This window comes from Dromaius novaehollandiae, chromosome 11 (genome assembly GCF_036370855.1).
Source record: "Dromaius novaehollandiae isolate bDroNov1 chromosome 11, bDroNov1.hap1, whole genome shotgun sequence".
Classification (NCBI taxonomy): domain Eukaryota; kingdom Metazoa; phylum Chordata; class Aves; order Casuariiformes; family Dromaiidae; genus Dromaius; species Dromaius novaehollandiae.
This window is the reverse complement of record NC_088108.1, coordinates 24,236,086-24,255,477: the sequence shown is the minus strand read 5'-3', so window position 1 is coordinate 24,255,477 and position 19,392 is coordinate 24,236,086. Positions and strand designations below refer to the sequence as shown.

Here is a 19,392-nt window from a genome sequence, read left to right as displayed (position 1 = left end):
TAGGAAAAGCTCAGACTCCTCCTCTGCCTTGTGGCATCTTAGCCCTTAGCATTCACCAGAGACGTATTTCCGAGCTCTTCCCTGCAACCAGAATGCAGAAGGAATTTTGAAATCCACCTTTGCAGGTTGTCTCTCTTGCTCTACTTTGGGAAACACTTTAACAACAGATATAACTCATGAGAAGAGCTAAAGTTCTCATTAAAGGCAAGCTGATGGGGGGCTGGAGCTAACCGCCTTTCCTACCAACAGGAGCAGAGGACGTCCTGTTTGCTCTACACGCAGACGTCCGCGACCACTGCAGAAAGCTGCCATGAGAAAGGCCCCCAGACTCTTACCTGAGACAGCGGGTGGGCAGTGCTGCTGTGCTGCGCCTGGTCTGCAACATGCCACTCAGGACACCGCGGGAGGACATAGGGCCATTCCTGCATGACCAGGGGCTGCATCAGAACCGATGTTCATGGGGATGGAGACGACTCTGGGCACAGGCACCTGAAACGCAGCATGAGAGCCCCTAGATCAGCTCACACCTCCTCACGGAGATAACCTCTTCTCAACTGCCCCCTGTGCTTCCTTCATGAAGCATGAAGACTAGGGCAATGCAATATATATTTTTTTTAATTTTAGTGCTAACATTACAATCTCTTTTCATATAAATGCCCAACTCCTTTTTACACCTAGTTATATAATTTGCTTTAACAATAATCTGTGGAACTCACTAACACAGGATATGCTGCATCTTAAAAACGGTGGGGATTTTTGAACTACAAGAGATGCCCAGAGATAAAAGCATAGGAGAAAGATCTCACTGCCCTCCGGGCACTGTCATGACTATTTATGTGTAAACATCTTCAGACATGTTATTTTTCCCTTTTATGTTCAGAAGGAACATTTTCTAGAGCTTCAGTCATCCATACATGCATCTTGCATGATCAGCTACCTTGTGAGGAGTTCTTACTCATTATGATTTATAAAATTTATTCTTTTTATTCATTTTTAAAACTGTATGAGCCATAAAGCCAGTTAACAGTGGTCCCTTGTCTACTCTACAGACCTGAAACATAACCTCTGGCCACTGTGCTGCTTCTTTTGGTTTTCACCGTAACAGAACTAAAATAGTGAGCTATCCCAGTGCCAGCATCATCTCAGCTTCTCAGAAAGCCGTGAGAAAATAAAGCCTGGAGAGAATGGTGCAAGGTAATGGGTTACCTGAATCAGACAAATCTCTAGAACGATCATGCAGCTGGTCAGTGCCAACACCACAAGAGGAGCTGAGCACAAACAGGTTCACAGCAGGTTGGAGACTTAACATGCAAAAGCTGAACACTACACAGGCCCTTGCCCATAAAGGTTCAGCACTTCCAGGGTCAAACAGATCAGCAGCGATGCTCAAGTATTGCCTGTGAAGGGCTAAGATGCAGTGCTGAGGGATTCGGTGATTGCTTTTTGGCTTTTAGCAGGGGACCATCGCCTGGCTCCAGCCACCAGACCTCATGTTAAAGCGGAGGGAGGGCTGCCTCCGAGGTACAGGCAGAGCGATGCTGTTGGAAGATGCGTTGCTTCCTTCACATCCAAACCACTTGGATCAGCAGAGACACGTTGTGCTTGGTCCTGGCAGGGCAGGAGCAGGCAGCATGTCCTCCCCAGCCAGCAATTGCAGCGGACAGCCAGGTGAGAAGAAAGCCCCCAGGCCCCGGTACACGCTGCCCGTCTCTCGCACGTTCCCATCCCTCACTGCCTTGCCTGTGCTTTCACTGCCTCTCCCCACTCCATTACACACATTAAGAGAGCAGCTTATCCTGTTATGATTTTTTAATCCCTTAGCAGTTTCTAGAGCCATAATTCTCTCCTTCTCCAGCAGAACAGCCTGTGCTGAGCTCTCCAAATATGCTGATAATCCCAAGGTCCCGTCCTCTACTCTTCCTGCCCATTTGCACGAGTGAGTGTTACAGATTGTGCATCACAGCATCCCCCATCCTCCTCCTGTCGCCAGCAGGGTTATCATGATACATTAACGGTTATAAATTCCAGGGTCTTCAGAGCCCAACGATGTTAATGGGGCAAATTCACCTCATGAAACTCCAAGGGAGCAGTGGATGATTTCTGCATTTGGCAGAAGATACTAACGAGCCCTACATATGCCTTATTCCCCCAGCACTTAGTCCATTATGAGGTCTGAGCTGTTGCTGAACATCTAACTAGCATAGATGAGGTTAGCCAAGAAGTTCCATCTAGAGCAGATAAAACTCTCAGGGCACGGAGAGCTCTTTTGCCTCAAATGTGCTGCCAGAGGAATCCCACTGAGCTCTACTACGTGGCTGAAAAATTCATGGCATTTTGCTGATGAGATTCCACAATGTCTCATGGTAGCTACCATCCCAAGGCCCTCAGTTTTCTGAGTTTTGCTCAGGACAAGCCTCCATGCACAGCATAATTGTGGCTCTGAAGAAGAAGGGAATATCATATCCTACAGATATCTGCACGTAGGATGAGGTGGGTGTCCATGCTCCCTAACAGTATTACGGACAGGAGCCCTTTCAGCACCTCCTGGGTGCTGGGCTCCTGAATTCCTTGAGTGATGACAAAGTTTGGGAGGACACAGAGTGCACAAAAGCCTGTCTGAGGCAGCAGTTGTGGAACAAGAGCTGGAAAGCTAAGTGCTGGCTAAGGCTTTTGCCGCTACCTCAAGCATATCCTTGTTCCCACAGGAACCTTCCTTACAGGTTTGGTGGCAAGATCTGAGCTGTTCTTTGTCACTCTGAAACAGCAAAGAAAGTCAAGATATGGAGAACCCAAAATAACTTGGAACTAACTAAATACAAAGATCCTCAGTGGGAGAGACAACCAGGCGATGAGGCACGGCTGCGAGTAAACCAACTACATGTGATCACTTGCCAAATTCCCTGCTGTTGCAGAAGGCGAGGAAAAATGCTCTTGATCTCTGCTCCTTTGCTGTGGCACACATAATAGCTCTGGCTCTTGCACTATTACTTTCCAGCTTCTGTACAGTACACAGTCTGGGCACCGCAGCATGCAGAGTAGATGTTCTGTGGATGCTTCTGGACTAACTGCCTATTATAATGAAGAAAACTCTATCTGACTATCAGCTAAGAGGGAGGTGAAGGAGGCCACAATGCAGGCAACCTAGGGAAGGGAGAAGCTCCAACTCTCTTGATCATTGAACCACCTGGACAGAACAATCTCCTGCAAATCCAGTCCTGTGCTGAGATGCAGCACGGCTTCTTATCAGCTGTGATCCCTCCGTAGCCAGGTGCTGTGGGGAAGCATTTCTGCCTGCCATGCCCCAAACGAGAGGAAGGTGAAGCTTTACTAGGCTTTCAAAAGGAAAGGCAGCTGCTGATGGAGATCAGTATGGTCCTGCACGTGTAATGAGAGATGGAACCATCTCCCAGGAGCTGAACCACGGTCAGGGTGGGACAACCATAGCGCACAGAACAGCTGATCCTGTTGTGCTTGTGCAGAAGCACATGCACAAGGCAATACTAAGCAGCCTAGAGCTTCCCCTTTCCAGATCAGTCCTGGGGCCATATGAAAACATCATATTGACGCTGCACTTGCATTAGACTGTAGTCACTTTCTAAGCCTTGCTACTAGCTCAATGGAGGCTCTAGGAAATGACACCCACTGTACAAGCAGCTTTCCCAAGCAAGGAGAAAGTTCACACCTTCCACAGTCACCTTTCACACTACCCTGGGCAAAGGGAACTGCAGGCACCAGCCCCATGCTGTGCAGCCAGAACACCGCTTTCCACAGCTTATTACACAAAATATTCCTTCTGGCCCTGCCGAGGACTGGGGAGCTATGTGGCTGGGCACCCCCACCAGATTCAAAGCTAGGTTGATCTTCTGGGCACATTTCTGTGCAAGAGGGAAAAATCCAAGCCCTACATAACGAGGAGCTGGTGAAAATTTCTGCATGAGCTCACCATGAGAAACGGCCTCGTGGTTCACCACAAAGCAGGCACTGGGGCACTCCTCTACAGTGCAGAGGGTGTGCAGTGAAATCTTTCCCGCTAGTGTCTCTCACATGGTACCTGGTCTTTCTTGGAGGCATCTGCTCCAGGCACAAAAGGTGATCAGACTGCTCTAGAAATGCAACCTCCTTACGTGTGGGAGATTGCTTAGCATCAAAACATCACACACCACATCAAAAGCACCCAAAACATGCCTCTGCTCTTAGTATAGTGTTACACGTTTCACACTGCTGTGTTAAAACTTCCACATTAGTAACCAAGCCACAACCATTCAGCCTAGAGATGATCCCCTAGCTGAAAAACAAGAGAGTCAAAAGTCTTGATGTTATATTTCAACAGTTTAATGCTCCTGCATTAAGGAATACTTAAAACAAAGTGGCTGCCTTTTTCCTCTTCCCGCTTGAGCTGTACCTGTTACAAAATCAGCACTGGAGAGCCTGGCTCATTGCACTGCTTTCCAAGCTGTCTGACAAAGGCAGTTATAATGGCCCTTGTTCAACCAGTTCTGCTTCAGCTCCGCAACATGACTTATTGCTCTGCTCAGGGATCTCTACATTGCTCCTATTTACAGCTCCATTGCAGCAGCAGTGCTGACTGGCTGAGAGGCAGCACTCGGGTACAAAGACTGCAGCAGCTTCTCCACCCCATGTAAGAGAAGGGACAGCTTACCACAAGAGCATGCCCTGCACAAGACTATTTCTTCCTTCACCTTTTTAGGTACTGACACCCAGGAGCATTTCACTGTCATTGTTAAAAATAGTCCCGATACAACCCCAGATCCAAAGTCTCCTAAACTTCAAGGGAATTCATGTTGCAGGCTGACCCATATCTCTACAGTCAACTCCCAGGATCAGGCACCTTCCGTGGAAACTAGAATCTAATGCCAGATTTGGCATTTGCAGCTCTCTACTCCCTATAACAGCAGCAAATAGGTCAAGAAGGTCTTTCTATCACAAGGCTTTTGCTTTGAATTGCTAATTTCCTCCAAAATGTTCCTTCTAGACTGAAACTTTCCACTTCAGTTCTTGGCCCATAAGGAAAAAATATGGCAACATTACAAGGCAAGGCAGCTCAGCCTTTATCCCATGAGGGGAATGGAAATACAAACACATTCCCTACTGCTGGAAATGTTAACGACTTTGTTGTTGTTTAACTTACTGAACAAGAGAAGTAATAACATTTTAGCTCAGCATGCTCTGTGTCCTTTAAGGGGAAAGGTGGAGGCCTGCGGATACTTCAAAGCTCAGCTCCCATGTATAAGCTAGCAAAGGGAGCATTCCCAAGCTGGCAGAGACAGCTGGACTCCCTTGATAGGGTGATAGCACATCCTGTTCCAGAATGAATTGCCTTCTGCACATATAATTAAATAATTTAAGCCTGGAATCTAGGGTCAGCAGACCTACTTCCCAAGACCTCACTAGGTCAAGGTTTGGTGAGAGAAGGAAGAGAAGGTTTTGTCTCACTGGGACCAAGCCTACAAACACCACACATCTCCCTCCTGGAGCATGGGCTCTTAGTCCCCACCTCTTTACAAACCAGGAATAGATAGCCAAGCATTCTCCTTAAAATCACCCCACAGTCCCCCCAAATCTCACTTGTCCTTTTGCACACGGAAAGGGGACAGGGACCATCAGCAGTATTCCACATCAACAGGATTTAGAGGCATGGGCAGAAAATCTGAGGGCAGAAAGCCCAGATGCCAAAGCTGTAGCTAGGTTTAGCACCGCATGTGTTGGAGCACACGGAGCTGACAGGAACCACTACCTTCTCCCACTGCCTCTCCAGCAGCACCTCTCCTCACAGGCAGAGCAGGACACCTCCACCTAAGTACCCAGGTCCCCTTCATTAATTATAATGATAAGACAGCTGTCCTTAAGTAACATAAAATCTCTGCTGTATCTGGTAGTGACACAGTGGCACAGAAGATACTGTATTCACCGAACGCGCGTGAAGTGGGGCACTTGCATCTATGGAGTTGCATCATTAAACGACCACTTGGAGTTGGAGCTCATCACCAAAATGAACTTTTAATTCAAAGGATAAATAGGTGGCACAGGTCCTAATAAAGAAGGGTCTCCTCTGCTTGCTCACTCAATCTCAATTTTCCCAGGCAAAAGAATATATATACACACACAGTGTCTTCTGTAAAAAGCCAAGCTGAAATATTCCACCAATTACATTCCTGCACCAGGAAACAGGGAAGTTGATGTCCCCAGCTGACCAGCTGAGTGTGGGTGCCTGCCCACAGCACGGCCATGCAGAACTGAGTGTTTCTCTCTCTGCTTAAAAATAACTTATGGCAACTTATTTAGGAAGATTGAAATCCAAAACTCTTTCACAGGCTCTTCCAGCTTCACAACTGGGTTTTAAGCTGCTCTCTCCAAAAGTCACTTTGTGTAGAAATTCTTCCCATCTCTTCTCCTCCTCCTTCAATTAGGCAAGTAATGCAAATAATTATCCTAGCACCTCGATGACCCAGCTGCAAACACAGCCCCACTGTGTCAGACTGAGAGAAGCTGCAGTCTAACAGACCTGCCAGACAAAAGGAAGAGGGGAAGGTGCAAGCATCCTCCCCACCCCACCCAGGGAACAGCAGGGGAGCCATAACTTGCCTAATGACTGGAAGGAAGTTGCAGCCACCTTAAAAATTGGACCCAGTTCTTCAGAGACTCAGTCATGTTCTGTAGCCTTGAAAACAGTCTATTTAACCCACTAAAAATCCTGAATCTTGTCTTTCTCCTCTACCAACCTGAGCTCTCCCTTCCCTGCTGTCAGAGACAGGAAACAAGTCTTGCTGCATTGTGAAAAATGCATCATCCATTTGCCGTACCATATAAATGATTAGCAGTGATGGGAAGAGCACACCAACCATACAGTGTAAAGCAGGGTAATGTTGTGCTAACTTTTGGCTCCCTTGATGCTTTGTTTCTCATTCTCAGTGTTAATTTAAACATATGTCTATGTGCCGAATATTCTGCCCCGCACCAAAGCATGGCTTTTTAAGCTCCCAACCACAGCAATATGTTCTCTGGCCTTGTGAGGCAATGCATTTTATAAGTGGATTGTGTGCTGTATGAAGTCACATTTCCTGTCCTTTCCTGAGATGTATAAGAGCTACCTTATTCTTACGCTAGGGAAAACGGTAAAGGAAAAGGGATGGAGCTATTTCGGCTCCATTCTTCAGAACTCAGTTTGATCTTTATACACTTGTGAAAATGACGTTGTTTGAAGAGTGAATTCTGTCTGCTCAGTACGTCCTGTTACATGAGATTTACAATTCCACTTCTGTGCTTTTATCATTGGCACCTAGCCTAAAGTGGAAGTCTTGAACGTATTAGTCAAAATAGTATTATAGTCAGAAATTCACCATTCATCTCAAGAACTCAGGGCTTTTGTTTGAATCCATTTATCTAATTCCTTCACTAACCCATTTTGTTTAGTTTTGAAAAGAGCTGATCTGAACAACTCCATTCATGGTTACAGTCCTGGCGATTTTTAGTGAGTGTGATTTATCTACACCTCAGGTATTAACTTGCAGAGAGACTGTCCTCATCTTAATTTCTTTAATTAAGCAAGAAAACTTGGACACAGCCTTACAACGCAACACCCAACCACCTTCCCACTCCGACACTCAAGGCACATGTGCTGCTGGACACAGCACTGCAAAACAAGATAGTTTGAAATTCCCTGGCTACGTGCCGTTTCCTTTCAGGAGTCCCGTTCCATGCTCGTTCTCACCAGGGTCCTGCCTGGCAATCCACGCAGCAGTCGAGACAAGCTCTCCCCACGTGGAGCTGGCCGGTAACCATGCCAGATGGAACCAAAACCCAGGACAGGCACACACACACGCAGGTCTCTCAGGAGAAAGGAATCCCTCCCAACATCACTAACCCCTACAGCTGGCACTTTGCATGGTGCATTCAGCTAGGGTGCTGTAGCAGAGCAGTAAAGGTCATTAAAAAGAATAAAGCAAAAATTCTCATGGCTCCAGAGAGGTCAGTGAGTGGGAGGAGGGAAGGTGTGAAAGACCTAGTGTAAGGGCACAATAAAACACAGACTTACGAAGGTTCGATTAGAATTTTTTTTTTCAAATGATGACCAAAATCTAGCTGTCAAACCTAAGTTCTCCCACAGCCAGCACAGCATTTAAAATCACAAGAGCAAATGCTTCACACCCTTGCCACAGCACAAGAAGTGTCTCAGCCAAGAGACCCTGTTAACAAAGTGCTGATAATTTCACCATCAGAGCTGCATGCCTGCCGCGCCGTGGAGAAGGGCAGGGACTGGACTGGGGACCAGTAATATCTGTCGTGCCAAGCAATACTAAATCTTCATCGACTGCTCCCTAGACTGCCCTGTCTGCAAAGGAGAGGGAGGCAGAGCGCTCAGCCTCGGAAAGCAGCAAATGTCCCACATCTCCTCTAGATGGTTCTGTAGCAGTTCTGGGCTGCCCTCCTCAAAAGGAAGGTCAGTGGCAAGATAAGGCCTTGGGAGAGGAGGAGGAATAAGTGAAAGGGGCTGGGAAGAAGCTGGGGAGAGGGAGGGCAGAAACACAAAGGGAGCAAGGCTGGACTGGGCAAGGAAGTGAATGCAAAGGGCAGAGCTGGGACTACTGCCTGATCCCAGCTTACTACTCAAAAAAATATTTCAGGCTCTGCTCTGCCTGCGGTCTAATCCTTTCAGGAGAATGCTAGAAGGCCACCATATACCCTGCTTTAAGCAGCCCTTCAGCTCAGCCAAAAACACTGCCGGGATAAATAAGCCTTCAATGTGAGCAGAATCAAAGCTAGTGATAACTGGGATGCTTGTTACTATTGCTCGCCTTGGGAATTTGCATCGCTTGCCAGTTCTTGGCCTCTCCCCTGTGGAATCAGTCTTGGCTACCTTTCTCTCTCCCACTGTGTCCTCCCCACCCATTTTTTTCTCCTCTGCAAGTTTCCTTGCCCACACATACATGGACGGTGTTACTGTGAAGGGATATACACATGCACATACGCACACAAACACAGTGTATTTCCGAGGTTAAACCACCTTTGATATTTTCCCCTTTCCAACACAGCCAGGATCTGAGTGGGAAACAAATTTTGTCATGGCCTACCTTCCGATCCCGCCAGGTCTGAAACGCAGGCAGCGGCCGGGCTTCGGGAGCAGGGACTGGGGCTGCCTCTGTGAATCAGCAAAGAAGTCCCTGTGACAGGGATGCATGCTGAGGCTCAGCGCTGCCGGGTGCACGCTCTCACTGTCTCTCCTCCTCCACCGCCCCGTGCTGCCGGGTTGCTATGCAATCACATCACCAGGAGTAACAGCATCTCTCCAAGCCTGGGAAGAGATACCCTTGACTCGGCAAATGCGGGAGGAACAAGGACAATCCCGCAAAGTGCCTGGACCTTTTGGAGGTCCCTTGGCTAATGATCGATCCAAAGGAGGGGAGGGAGAAGAGTGGAGATGCAAAGAAAGACACACGCATAGGAGGAGGAGGAGACAAAATACACATGGAGAGAGAGAGAAACAGACAGAGAGACGGGGAGAGAAAGGGTGGGGGGAGAAACACAAACACACACAAAAGGCGCTGTAGCCTGACCTCCGGAGACCTGACACAAACTGCTGGACTCAGACACGCTTCCTGCTGCTTGCTGATGCCTCTCAACTGCATTTCAGGGCTGGCAGCTCTCATTTTGTGTTAGGTTCAGCCATGTGTATGCTGGAAAATGCTAGACACTTTCACCTTGTTTCGGAACAGCAATTTGGATGTCTGGCACAAGATTTAATAACTTAAAAATAGCCCAATTTAAATTTGAAGTTAAAGCGGAAAAATAAGATAACCACTTAATTTGAGATATGCTTCCTATTCTCCTTAAAAAAGGAAAATAAGAAGAGCCAATTCTCCAAACTGGGGAGAAATCCTGATCCAAGATTTTTTTTTTTAAATGTCAGGGTATTTTGTCTCAGCTCACCAGAAACAGAAGGATTTGAGCTGCTAACTTGGCTGAGGACACAAGCAGACCTAGAGTTTGGATTCCAGTTCATCCATAACAAATAGTTTGCAATTCTTTAGATCCTTCCGTCCAAGGATTTCAAACTCTGCTTGAGATGCCAATGATATTATTCCCACACTACATAAAAGGAAACAAACAGAGAGTTCAGCAACTTGGTCAAGACAAGTCAGAAAGAGGATACAGATCTGATCCCAGTCCCATGCTTTAGCTGCTAGACTGTCTTTGCCTCTCCCTGCGAAAATTAAAACTCAGGAAACACTAACTTCATGTTCCTTTTCAGAACAACTTTTAAGGAGCCCTAGCCCCTATCTTCACAGGGCTCACAAAATAAGGATGTTAATTTTCCACTCATATAGTCATGTTCTACAGAAATATCACTGCTTTCACAGTCCCTCTCTTTATAAAGGACACCCATTTTCATGTATTTAGTCCCCACGACTGGTAATTCTACTGTAACTCCAAATGAAGCTCTACTTCATTCATAAGTGTTCAAACCTATCAGAATGAATATCTAACCAACTCTTCTCAACTCCGCAACAAGTGATTTCTGGTCAAGACACAAATGGCAAACCATTCCCAGTGACACATGGCCTTCTGTGGGCTATATATTGATGTACAGTGGACAAGAAATGGTGGTGCATACCGCAGCAGTGCCCTACCTGCCTCAGGTACCTGTTGCTGCAGTGAGTGTGATGGAGAGGTCAAGCTTACATTTCAGTCAGTTTGGGGACCTTTGGAACAAAATTTTTTCCAATCCCACAGCACTGTGGCAAGGTGGATACGAACAGGACCAGAAGTCTTTCTAGGTCACCAGTTTAAATCCGGAGAAAGCAGTCAAAATATATCTGATATTCAGTAAAACACTTCGGGGACAGTCCTCAAGAAACCAATGTGCTCTTCACAGTGGTACCAGCTAGAAGCTCCAGCACAGGAGCTGCCAGCTCCAAGGAACCTTTCCTTTCTTCGCAGGTAAGTGAACAAAGAGTCAGGAGCAGAGTCCATCAGCACATAGTGAGGCAAGACATGAAGAAACCTCACATAACTATACTGAAATGAGACTTGAGTACCAACCCGAGACATGGGCATACTCCACACCTTCTGCTTTTAGAAGCTGCTTCAATAGCTTCTGTTTCCACAACAGCTGTACTGATGCAACAAACTTGCTCTGAAATGCCATATTTAGACAAAAAAGACTAGGTAGGGATAGGAAGCATAACAGAACTGAGTCTCTTCTGGGCTATTTTTGCACATATATACACAGACACAAATAATAAGTCCTGGGTTAACTAAGGAGAGTGGGGGAGAGAGAGCCCTGTACTAGAAGAGTTATCCAAGCAATCCCAAACACACTGTTCAACAGAGAGACAACCAAGTCAAACTGCTGCATACATCTGTCACCAACGGTATCTATAAGGAACATGACAACATAGATGAACAAAGTGAGTATCTATCAAGCCTAGTTACACATGCACACGAGACAGACCACAGCACAGAGACATTAACAGACAGCATGGACCACAAAAATAAGGTACTTTGCAGTACATGCAGCCTAAATTTTTGATAGTTTAGGGACAGCAAAAAGAAGCAGGAGAAAAAAAAATCTAATGTCAGTTTAGTTTAAATTTTGAGACAAAACAGAATCTCTCGTGAAAGAGTTGCTTTCATGGCTGGGAGCATCATTCTTGTCCCCCCGGTACCTCGTGTTTCAAGAATATAACTAGGACAAACAGCCTAACAATTCAGAACTCAAAGGAAATCAGGGAGATAAAGTCAGATTTGTCATAAACGCACCCTTTCATGTAAACACTACAATTGTGTAGAGTGTACGGGAAAGTTTATGAGAGGAGATGCTAAGCTGTATATGCTTTGACTTCTGAAGATAACTTAATCTCACAAGGAACTCCAAGAATCCAGCTTCCAAAAGACACAGTGGTGCCCACAGCATGTCTTTACCTGACAGTGCATTTCAGACTTCTTAGGTTTTACTAAACAGCAAAGGTATGACTTGTTAGCAGAACTAAATCTGCACATACTCAAGAGACATTGGAACACGCACAATGCTAAATACAACATAAAAATATACACTAGATAAAATTGAGCCAGGTTTTACATGACATAAGAGTGAAATTGAAGTCAGATTCTAATTTACATCAGCGTAACTCCATTTAAAACAGTGGAGTTTAAGCCAATTTAAATCGCTGAAACAGACTCCAATTTACACTTGTGAAATCAAAATCAGCCACGCAGAATAAACACACCAATCTACAAAATACAAAACACCCTGGATACGAATGAATATGCCCTGAAAATGATTGGTGAGAACTGCGCTATATGAAGATATATTAACACCATTTTAGTATGAAAATGAAAACAATAGAAATAAGAGTTGTGTATGGCCTGACCCCAAAGTTTTTATTACTTTGCTTTGTTCAAAGTCAATGTTAATTTTGGCCAGATGGCTCTTAAGCTGGAACATCCATAATGCTAAATATCTTGTATTACTACCATATTACTACCAATAAAAACATTAACTAAAATTCTAGCATTCCCATCTGTAACACAACACCTTTAGCTGTCGATACAGTTAAAGGCTATTACCTTTGACTGTTTCGCTTCCCATATCTCCCACTTGTTACGTGCTCTTCTAAAATAGTCTGTCTCAGAGAACTGCCTTCTGAAATGTAGTCTCTCTCTCTCCTCACATGCTGCAACTTCCTTCCTTTGAAATCTAGTGTCTCCTGAAAGGCAAGGATCATCATCTTATTTGTATGGAAGAAGAGGAAATGTTGTTGCCACCCTTTGGAAACTTCACCAGATTCTTTCCCTTACTAACTTAAGGACAGAATCCTCCCCTCTGGCCCCCCAATTATTGTTCAAGCTTCCTTCAAAATAATCCTTCTTCCCTGTAAAAAATAATATCCTCAAAATAGATGTCTTTATGGAAGTACAGGAATAGGAACAATGGGAGGCAGAACTTTCTTTTTGTTTTGTATCTACTGCGATGCTAAGACCCTCTTCAGAACTCACATATTCTTTCTTAGCTTCCACTTGCTTTAATGAAATACCAGGCTCAGAGTCAGAGGTCAGTTTAACTAGCAGCCCTGCCCTTGCCTTGTCGAGGGAGCTAGGACAAGTCACAAAAGCTCTCCCCTATTTCCCGATCTGAGAGATGGGACTAACAACGGTAGGCAGCATTTCCTCAGCACTTTGGGATCTGCTGATGAAAGCACTGCGCAAGAGATCGGTATTATTATTATTACTACTACAAGAATTTTTCAGTTTTTCTTGATTCAAATAACCAGAAACTATTCATAAAATGTGCTAAATCATCACAGTAACGTAATTCTGAGTTAAAGCCGAGGAAGCAACCTAGGAACCAACTGCTGGACAACATGGTCTAGAGAGGTCTAGCATCCACGCAAGGAAGAGATGCTGATTCAGTTTGCCACGTAGAAATGAACTGATTTAGAACATGAGAATGGGAGAGACGTTTGGGACCGTGATTTGTTTCAGTTAAAGTATTTTAAAGAATGATACTGTTTTCTTGGGAAAAGATCCTAGAGAGTAGATTGCAACAGGAAAAAGATTATGATTTACTAATGCAGAATAAATTCTCAAAAAATCCCTCATATAGAGCGCTGCTGTGAACATGGAGAATGCAAAGAGAAGAAAGGCTGCAGAGAGCACAAGCACAGTGCAGCAGCAGTGAGGAAGGCAGCAGTTGAGAACATGTTCGTGTGCCTGTATTCAGCTGATCTTTGGCTTGCACATGGAGTGCTGCAGCATTTTGTCAAGCAACCTTTGATGAAGACTCCACATGACATTGCAAGCGGAGAAGCAGCTGGTGGAGCCTGATGGGCTTAATTCCCAAACTAGGGCTGGAGAAGCTTTTGGAGATCATGAAGTTCCTATATACAGAAACGAGTCATTGATATCCTAACAGCCTCCAAACTGAATGCCTATGCCTCCTGCTAAAACAGACAGACAGAGCTAAATATTGACTGAGAATATATGTTAAAGTGCATACTTGCTAAAAAGAGAATACAGGAATAGACAAAAAGAAGAACGCTTTCCCTAGAGCTGTACACTTGCAGTGTACTTGTGTATCCAGCTGCTGGAGAACGGTTTGGTGAAAGGCTTGTGAGCAGGGAAAACATGCCTGACGGCTTGAAGGAATCCTGTTTTTCCATGAGATCCTACAAAGCCCTGCTTTCTGGAGACACATGACTCCATCATCTGAGTCCTAACTGAAGTAACAGATGGGACTCTGAATTCTGGCACAGGCATCCATGTCAAAATGACAGCAATATGGTTTTGATGCAGGATCACTGATCGCACTGGTTATATTGTGCCTACCTGCAAATGCAAAGCTGGAGGGAACAGATCACACACAAAGGGACAGACCTGCCCATCAGTCCCAGCACATTAGACAGGCAAGCGTGCTTGTGAGCAGAGCACAAAGAGCCCTTTTTCCATGAGAAGGAAGGAAGCTGGAATTAGAGGTGCTAAATTCAGCTTGCGGAGAACCAAGAATGGTTGCCCAAACATCACACCATACCGTTCCTTCATTTGTTTAAAAAACTGACGTCAAGTAAATAATTGCACCTCCTTTGCTAGTATCAGTAAACACAAAAATCTTCCAAGCACAGACTCTACCCTGCCTACCATTATCAAAGTGCTTAGAAAAACAGCAGGGTACTTTCTAAAAGCCCAATACCTGGGGTGAGGAGGAAGAATAGCTGGGGAACTGATATAGGCAGACAGGTTACGTGTATTCAGAAACAGAATGAATCTCCCTTTTCATTTGTTGCTGCATAAAGATTAAAACAGTTGTCCCTGAATGAGAAATGAGAAAGACTATAGAGGAGAGAGGAAACCTTTTCAGAGCAAAGTGCACCAAAAGAAGGAGGGGTGGATGTGAAGAAGAGTGTAACAGAAATTGGGGGAGGGACAAAGAAAGAAAAAAAAGAAAATAGGAAAAAATGGTAGAAAAGAAAATAAATACATGTAGGAGAAAAGGGGAGGGAAGACAGTTTTCAGGGACCTTTTTGTTCTTTAAAGGCTGTCAACATGTTTATGCTATGCCTTTCCATCCCCCTCCCTACTTACTGGGTTTTGCACACAAAGGAGCAGGAAAACGATGGCAGAGGAGCTGCTGAAGATTCACTTAGACACAGAACAGAGGTGCCCTAAGAGAAAGCAGACTGCTTAGTGACCCGTGCACAACAAACCATGATGGGAGTGTTGCAGGCCTAGAAAGTCCGGAGAGAGGGTTGGGAGAAAAGCTGCGGAGAGCAGCCTCTTCCTGCAGGGATCACACTCGAGACTTGCAGACAGTGGAGGAAAGCAACTCGCACTGCAGGAGCATACAGCCTACATATTAAAAAAACAGACAGCCAACAAACTTAATCCTGTGTATTCACTGTGTTAAGGGAAGAGCCCAAATGATTTAGGCAGAGAGTAAAATTTTCAAAAGTATCTGTTATGACTTGTATCTAAACATAGTATCAGGGCTCAGGAACCCAGCCGCGTTACGGCGACTTCACATCACATCACCTAACTCATACTAGAGCAGTCCATTTTGTGTCACATTTCTGGCTGGTACCAGAGTCAGGCCGATGCACGTTAACTCATTAAAGCTGCAAGAATGGGATCACGTGTCTGAGCTACAGATTTCTAAAAGCTGCCAAGGCTAAAAACATATTTAGAGCCTGTGTATAGTACCTGCAGCTTAATTTTTTTTTTTTTGAAGACTGACTACTTTAACCTATATGCTTTTACAAGACTAGTCAGTCTGAAAATGGAATTTAGACACCAAAGTAATTAAGGCATTTTAAAAAATCTTACCCTTCGCTATGCAGACTTTCTACTCCTACAAGACAGGAAACTGCAAAGCAGACGAATGAAGCAGTATCACAAGATATGCACCTTACTGAAGTCACCAAGATAGTTGTGCACCTCAGCACCTGCCTTGCCATCTGCAAATACTTGAAATTACTGGGGCAGGTCTAACAGCTGAATACAGATCTCAGAAATCCTGTGCCTAACACTCTGTCACCATATGCTTTTATCATCTTTAGTCAAGAGCAAACTTTGGCAAAAATCAAGCCAGCATCAGATCAGAACCACTACTTTTTTTCTGATAAGCAGAGCTTTAATGAGGGACAGTCATTGCTGCAACAGAAATCATCTCTAGAAGAAAATATCTTAAGACTTTGCTCTTTCAAGATATGCATCCTTCAGAGCAAGCTCGTTACTAATACTTGTTGTTTGTCACCCAGACTAGATGTCTCCTCTAATGAAAGAGCAGAAAAAGCTCTCTCACACTTTCTCTCAGGAGCCACACTGCTACAGATAAAAGGAGTCCACTGCATATTATTAATAATGTATTATCAGAACGTCTACTGCCACAGCCAGAGAGCAGAGTTTCACTGTGCCAAAGATTCTGTAGAGAAAATTAACTCTTAGCCAGGTCAGATTCCTCGATTTCCCTTATTTTCTCCTGTGTGCAAAGATTTGTGACAAAACATTTTGTCACAGCGGGCAGGAGGTGGCTGCCCACCCTAGGGCTTTAAACTCAAAGGAAGCAGAGTGAGGAGACAGTGATATGAGAGTTTAAACTGTATTGATAAAGGCTACTGAAGCGAATTTTACCTTAGTAAAAGTTAAATGTTATTAGAGGAGCGCAGAAGCACGCATATTGGCAGTTGCTAGAGCTGCAATACAAGCCTCAGAGGTTCAGTTTTCTGAGTGGCTACAGCTGTACCACCTTCTAAATCCCTGGGTCCTGATTTATTCATGGCATTAGGAATGCAAAATGCAAGCAGAGGGAAGTAGGCCAACAAGAGAATAGAAAGCAGGGACACAGAGGAACCAGTTTCTTCATTCCAGCTGAAAACAGGTTGAAATTGTTAACTCTTTCAGAGCAAGCCGTCTCTGAAAGGGTAACGCTGCCTGACAAATAAAGATGCACCAGTGATTCCCTCCTCATAAAATCAAATCTTGATTAACAGAAACACAAAGCAAACATGGCTTCAGAAACAGAATTCAGCCTATCTCTAGCCTGAGGCATCTGCAGTTTCAGATACGTTATGTTCAGGCCAATGTGTCTGCAGTGGAGGGGTTAATGGCTTTGGTTCTGTGAACTGTGAACCAGATGTTCAGCTGGTGCAACTCAACATAGCTCCTTTAGAAAGCAGTGGAGCTATGCCAGTTTACCCGAGACAAGGCTCTGGGCCTGTACTTTGAAATCCTATCTAACACCTACTCAGAGATTTTCCTAAAGGGAAAGGCCTCACTGTCTGGAATCATCTAAACAGACTGCTAGAAAAGCTGCAGAATGCAGCTCAGAACTAAAATGACTGCTGCTCTGGCCTGCTTGTGATATTACGGATCCCCTAAACTGAAGGCACGCAAGTGTCCTGGGAAGGCAGAACATGCAGCTATTGGAGCAAGTCATCAGTATTTACTCATGGGAACAGACAGGACGTAAAACGGCATTCCCTGAGATCAGCAGAACCTAGAAGTCAGGACACAGAAACAGCATCCCCTAAAAAGAAAAAAACACTCGCAAGAGGAGACTCAACTGGCATGAAAGCAAGCACTTTCCTTCTAGACAACACCTATCAGAGCTATGGGAGGAGGAAAAAAAGGTAATGAGTGAAGTTCAAGAACAGTTTAAACGTTAAAAATGTTTCCAGGCACATTTAAAAATGTTTTTTGTTTGTTTAAAAAGTGAAATATGTCACATATAATTATCTCCGGGAGAGGCTACAGGCCTGAGCTAGACTTAAACATTCTGCGGTGCTGCAAGCAGCATTGTTTCTACCAAATTGTACCCCAGAATAGTTGTTTCTGCTGCACTTTAATGGTGAATACGTACAGGAGGCACTTAACAGCAAGAAAGGGCACTGTAGGCATATCATTAATTTCTTTCGTCACTTACCAGAAAGTGGATGGGGCGAGACAGTCTCCCCTTCAGTCCTCACAGCAGATGCTGTGGTCAGCCAAGTCTTTGAGCACATGCTGGTATCAGAAAGTGGTCTACAAAATTTACCGTGATGGTTAGATGAAGCTAAAGAAACAGCTAAGAAAAGAAGAGATACAGTAGCACACTTCTCCCTTAAAAGCTCATTCTTCCGTTCAAGTGAAATGTTAATAGGAAAAAAAGTAGACATATTAAAGAAAATAAAAGGGAAAGGAAAAAAAGGAGGAAAAAAATGGTGGTTCTCTTTCTCACCTGGACAAGGCACACAAAGAGGCTGAAAGCCATCTCAAATGCTCATTTACACTTGGTACATCATCGCTGCACGTGAAGGATTTTAAACAGCCATCCCTACCAACAAACCTGCCATTAAGGGAATGTTACCTGCCCTGTTACCGTAGTTCTGTACCTCTAAGGATCCAACCGTGCACTTGAATGACAAAGCTGTACATGATTTGGTCAACAACTTTCATAACATGGGATACAACAAAAGACTGGTGACACAGCAATAACTCTTGTCCATAACGTGATCCTGTGGTTTATGAACCAGACACCCACACACTGAGCTCAAGGACCTTGGGGACCATTAACTATATAACTTTCAGTATTTGCTATAATCTTTCTTCTATAGGCCTCTCTATATACATCTACATACATCACACTCATAAGTACCTAGACACCTTTCCTAACTGAAAGGAAGCCTCTGGCAGCACAGGAAGGTTGCAGAGCTCTGTCTGCTCCTCACACAAATTCCAAAGAGCATTCAGGTAACAAAGTCTTTCTTCCTGGCTAGAAACTAAATGCTCCTTTGAGATGTTCTGCTTACATGACTGTTACATCCCAACGGAATGAACATGCCCTACGCAGGCAGCTACAATGGCTGTAAACTTGTGTTTATGTCTTCACCTTAGATTTTCCAGGGGCTAACAATCCCTCCAGTCCTACCCCCATAGAGAATCCCAGTGTAGCAATACAGAAGTACAAGTCTTTGGATAAGTTTGGTCAACATTTGAACATAATGTACTTAAGGAATGTAGTACACAAGCTTTCCAGCATAAGCACAAGCATTTCTCAGATCTTTGACGACTGTTTCATAGAGAAATGATAAAAGCAATTACATAATGCTAGCTCCTCATTGAGGACTTAGCTGAAACAGGAACATAAAAAGGAGTCTAACAACTAACAGGTGACACTATCATAGGGATTGCCAGCCAGAGGTGCTGGGGAAGAGGGATGCTAGCATAGTCCCAAACTATTAAGCACTAAGCTAGTCAAAAAAAAAAAAAAAAAAAAGAAAGAAAGAAAAAGAAAAAGAAAAAAAAAGCAGTACCAGCCTTTAAAAGAGAGAACTAGCGATGTTAGGGCCACACCTTGAATCACATCCAGTTGGAGGAATCTGTGAGCAGTAGAGTTGCAACTAA

General features: G+C 44.5%; 1 protein-coding gene across 4 annotated transcripts in view; it reads right to left on the bottom strand.

Moving 5' to 3' along the window:
- DRP2 (dystrophin related protein 2) overlaps positions 1-9,590 on the bottom strand; it is a 29,047-nt gene extending 19,457 nt beyond the window's left edge. For 3 of the 4 annotated variants that reach the window (XM_026111107.2, XM_026111108.2, XM_064518427.1), the window contains exons 1-2: positions 9,090-9,589; positions 336-489 (exon numbers count right to left, since the gene is read on the bottom strand). In XM_026111107.2, the coding sequence (XP_025966892.1) occupies positions 336-443 (108 nt within the window). In that variant the 5' untranslated portion in view covers positions 444-489; positions 9,090-9,589. Of the gene's footprint in view, positions 1-335; positions 490-9,089 lie in introns of all 4 variants that reach the window. The other variant, XM_026111106.2, reaches the window with a different exon arrangement.
- Between the last annotated feature and the right edge of the window lie 9,802 nt (positions 9,591-19,392).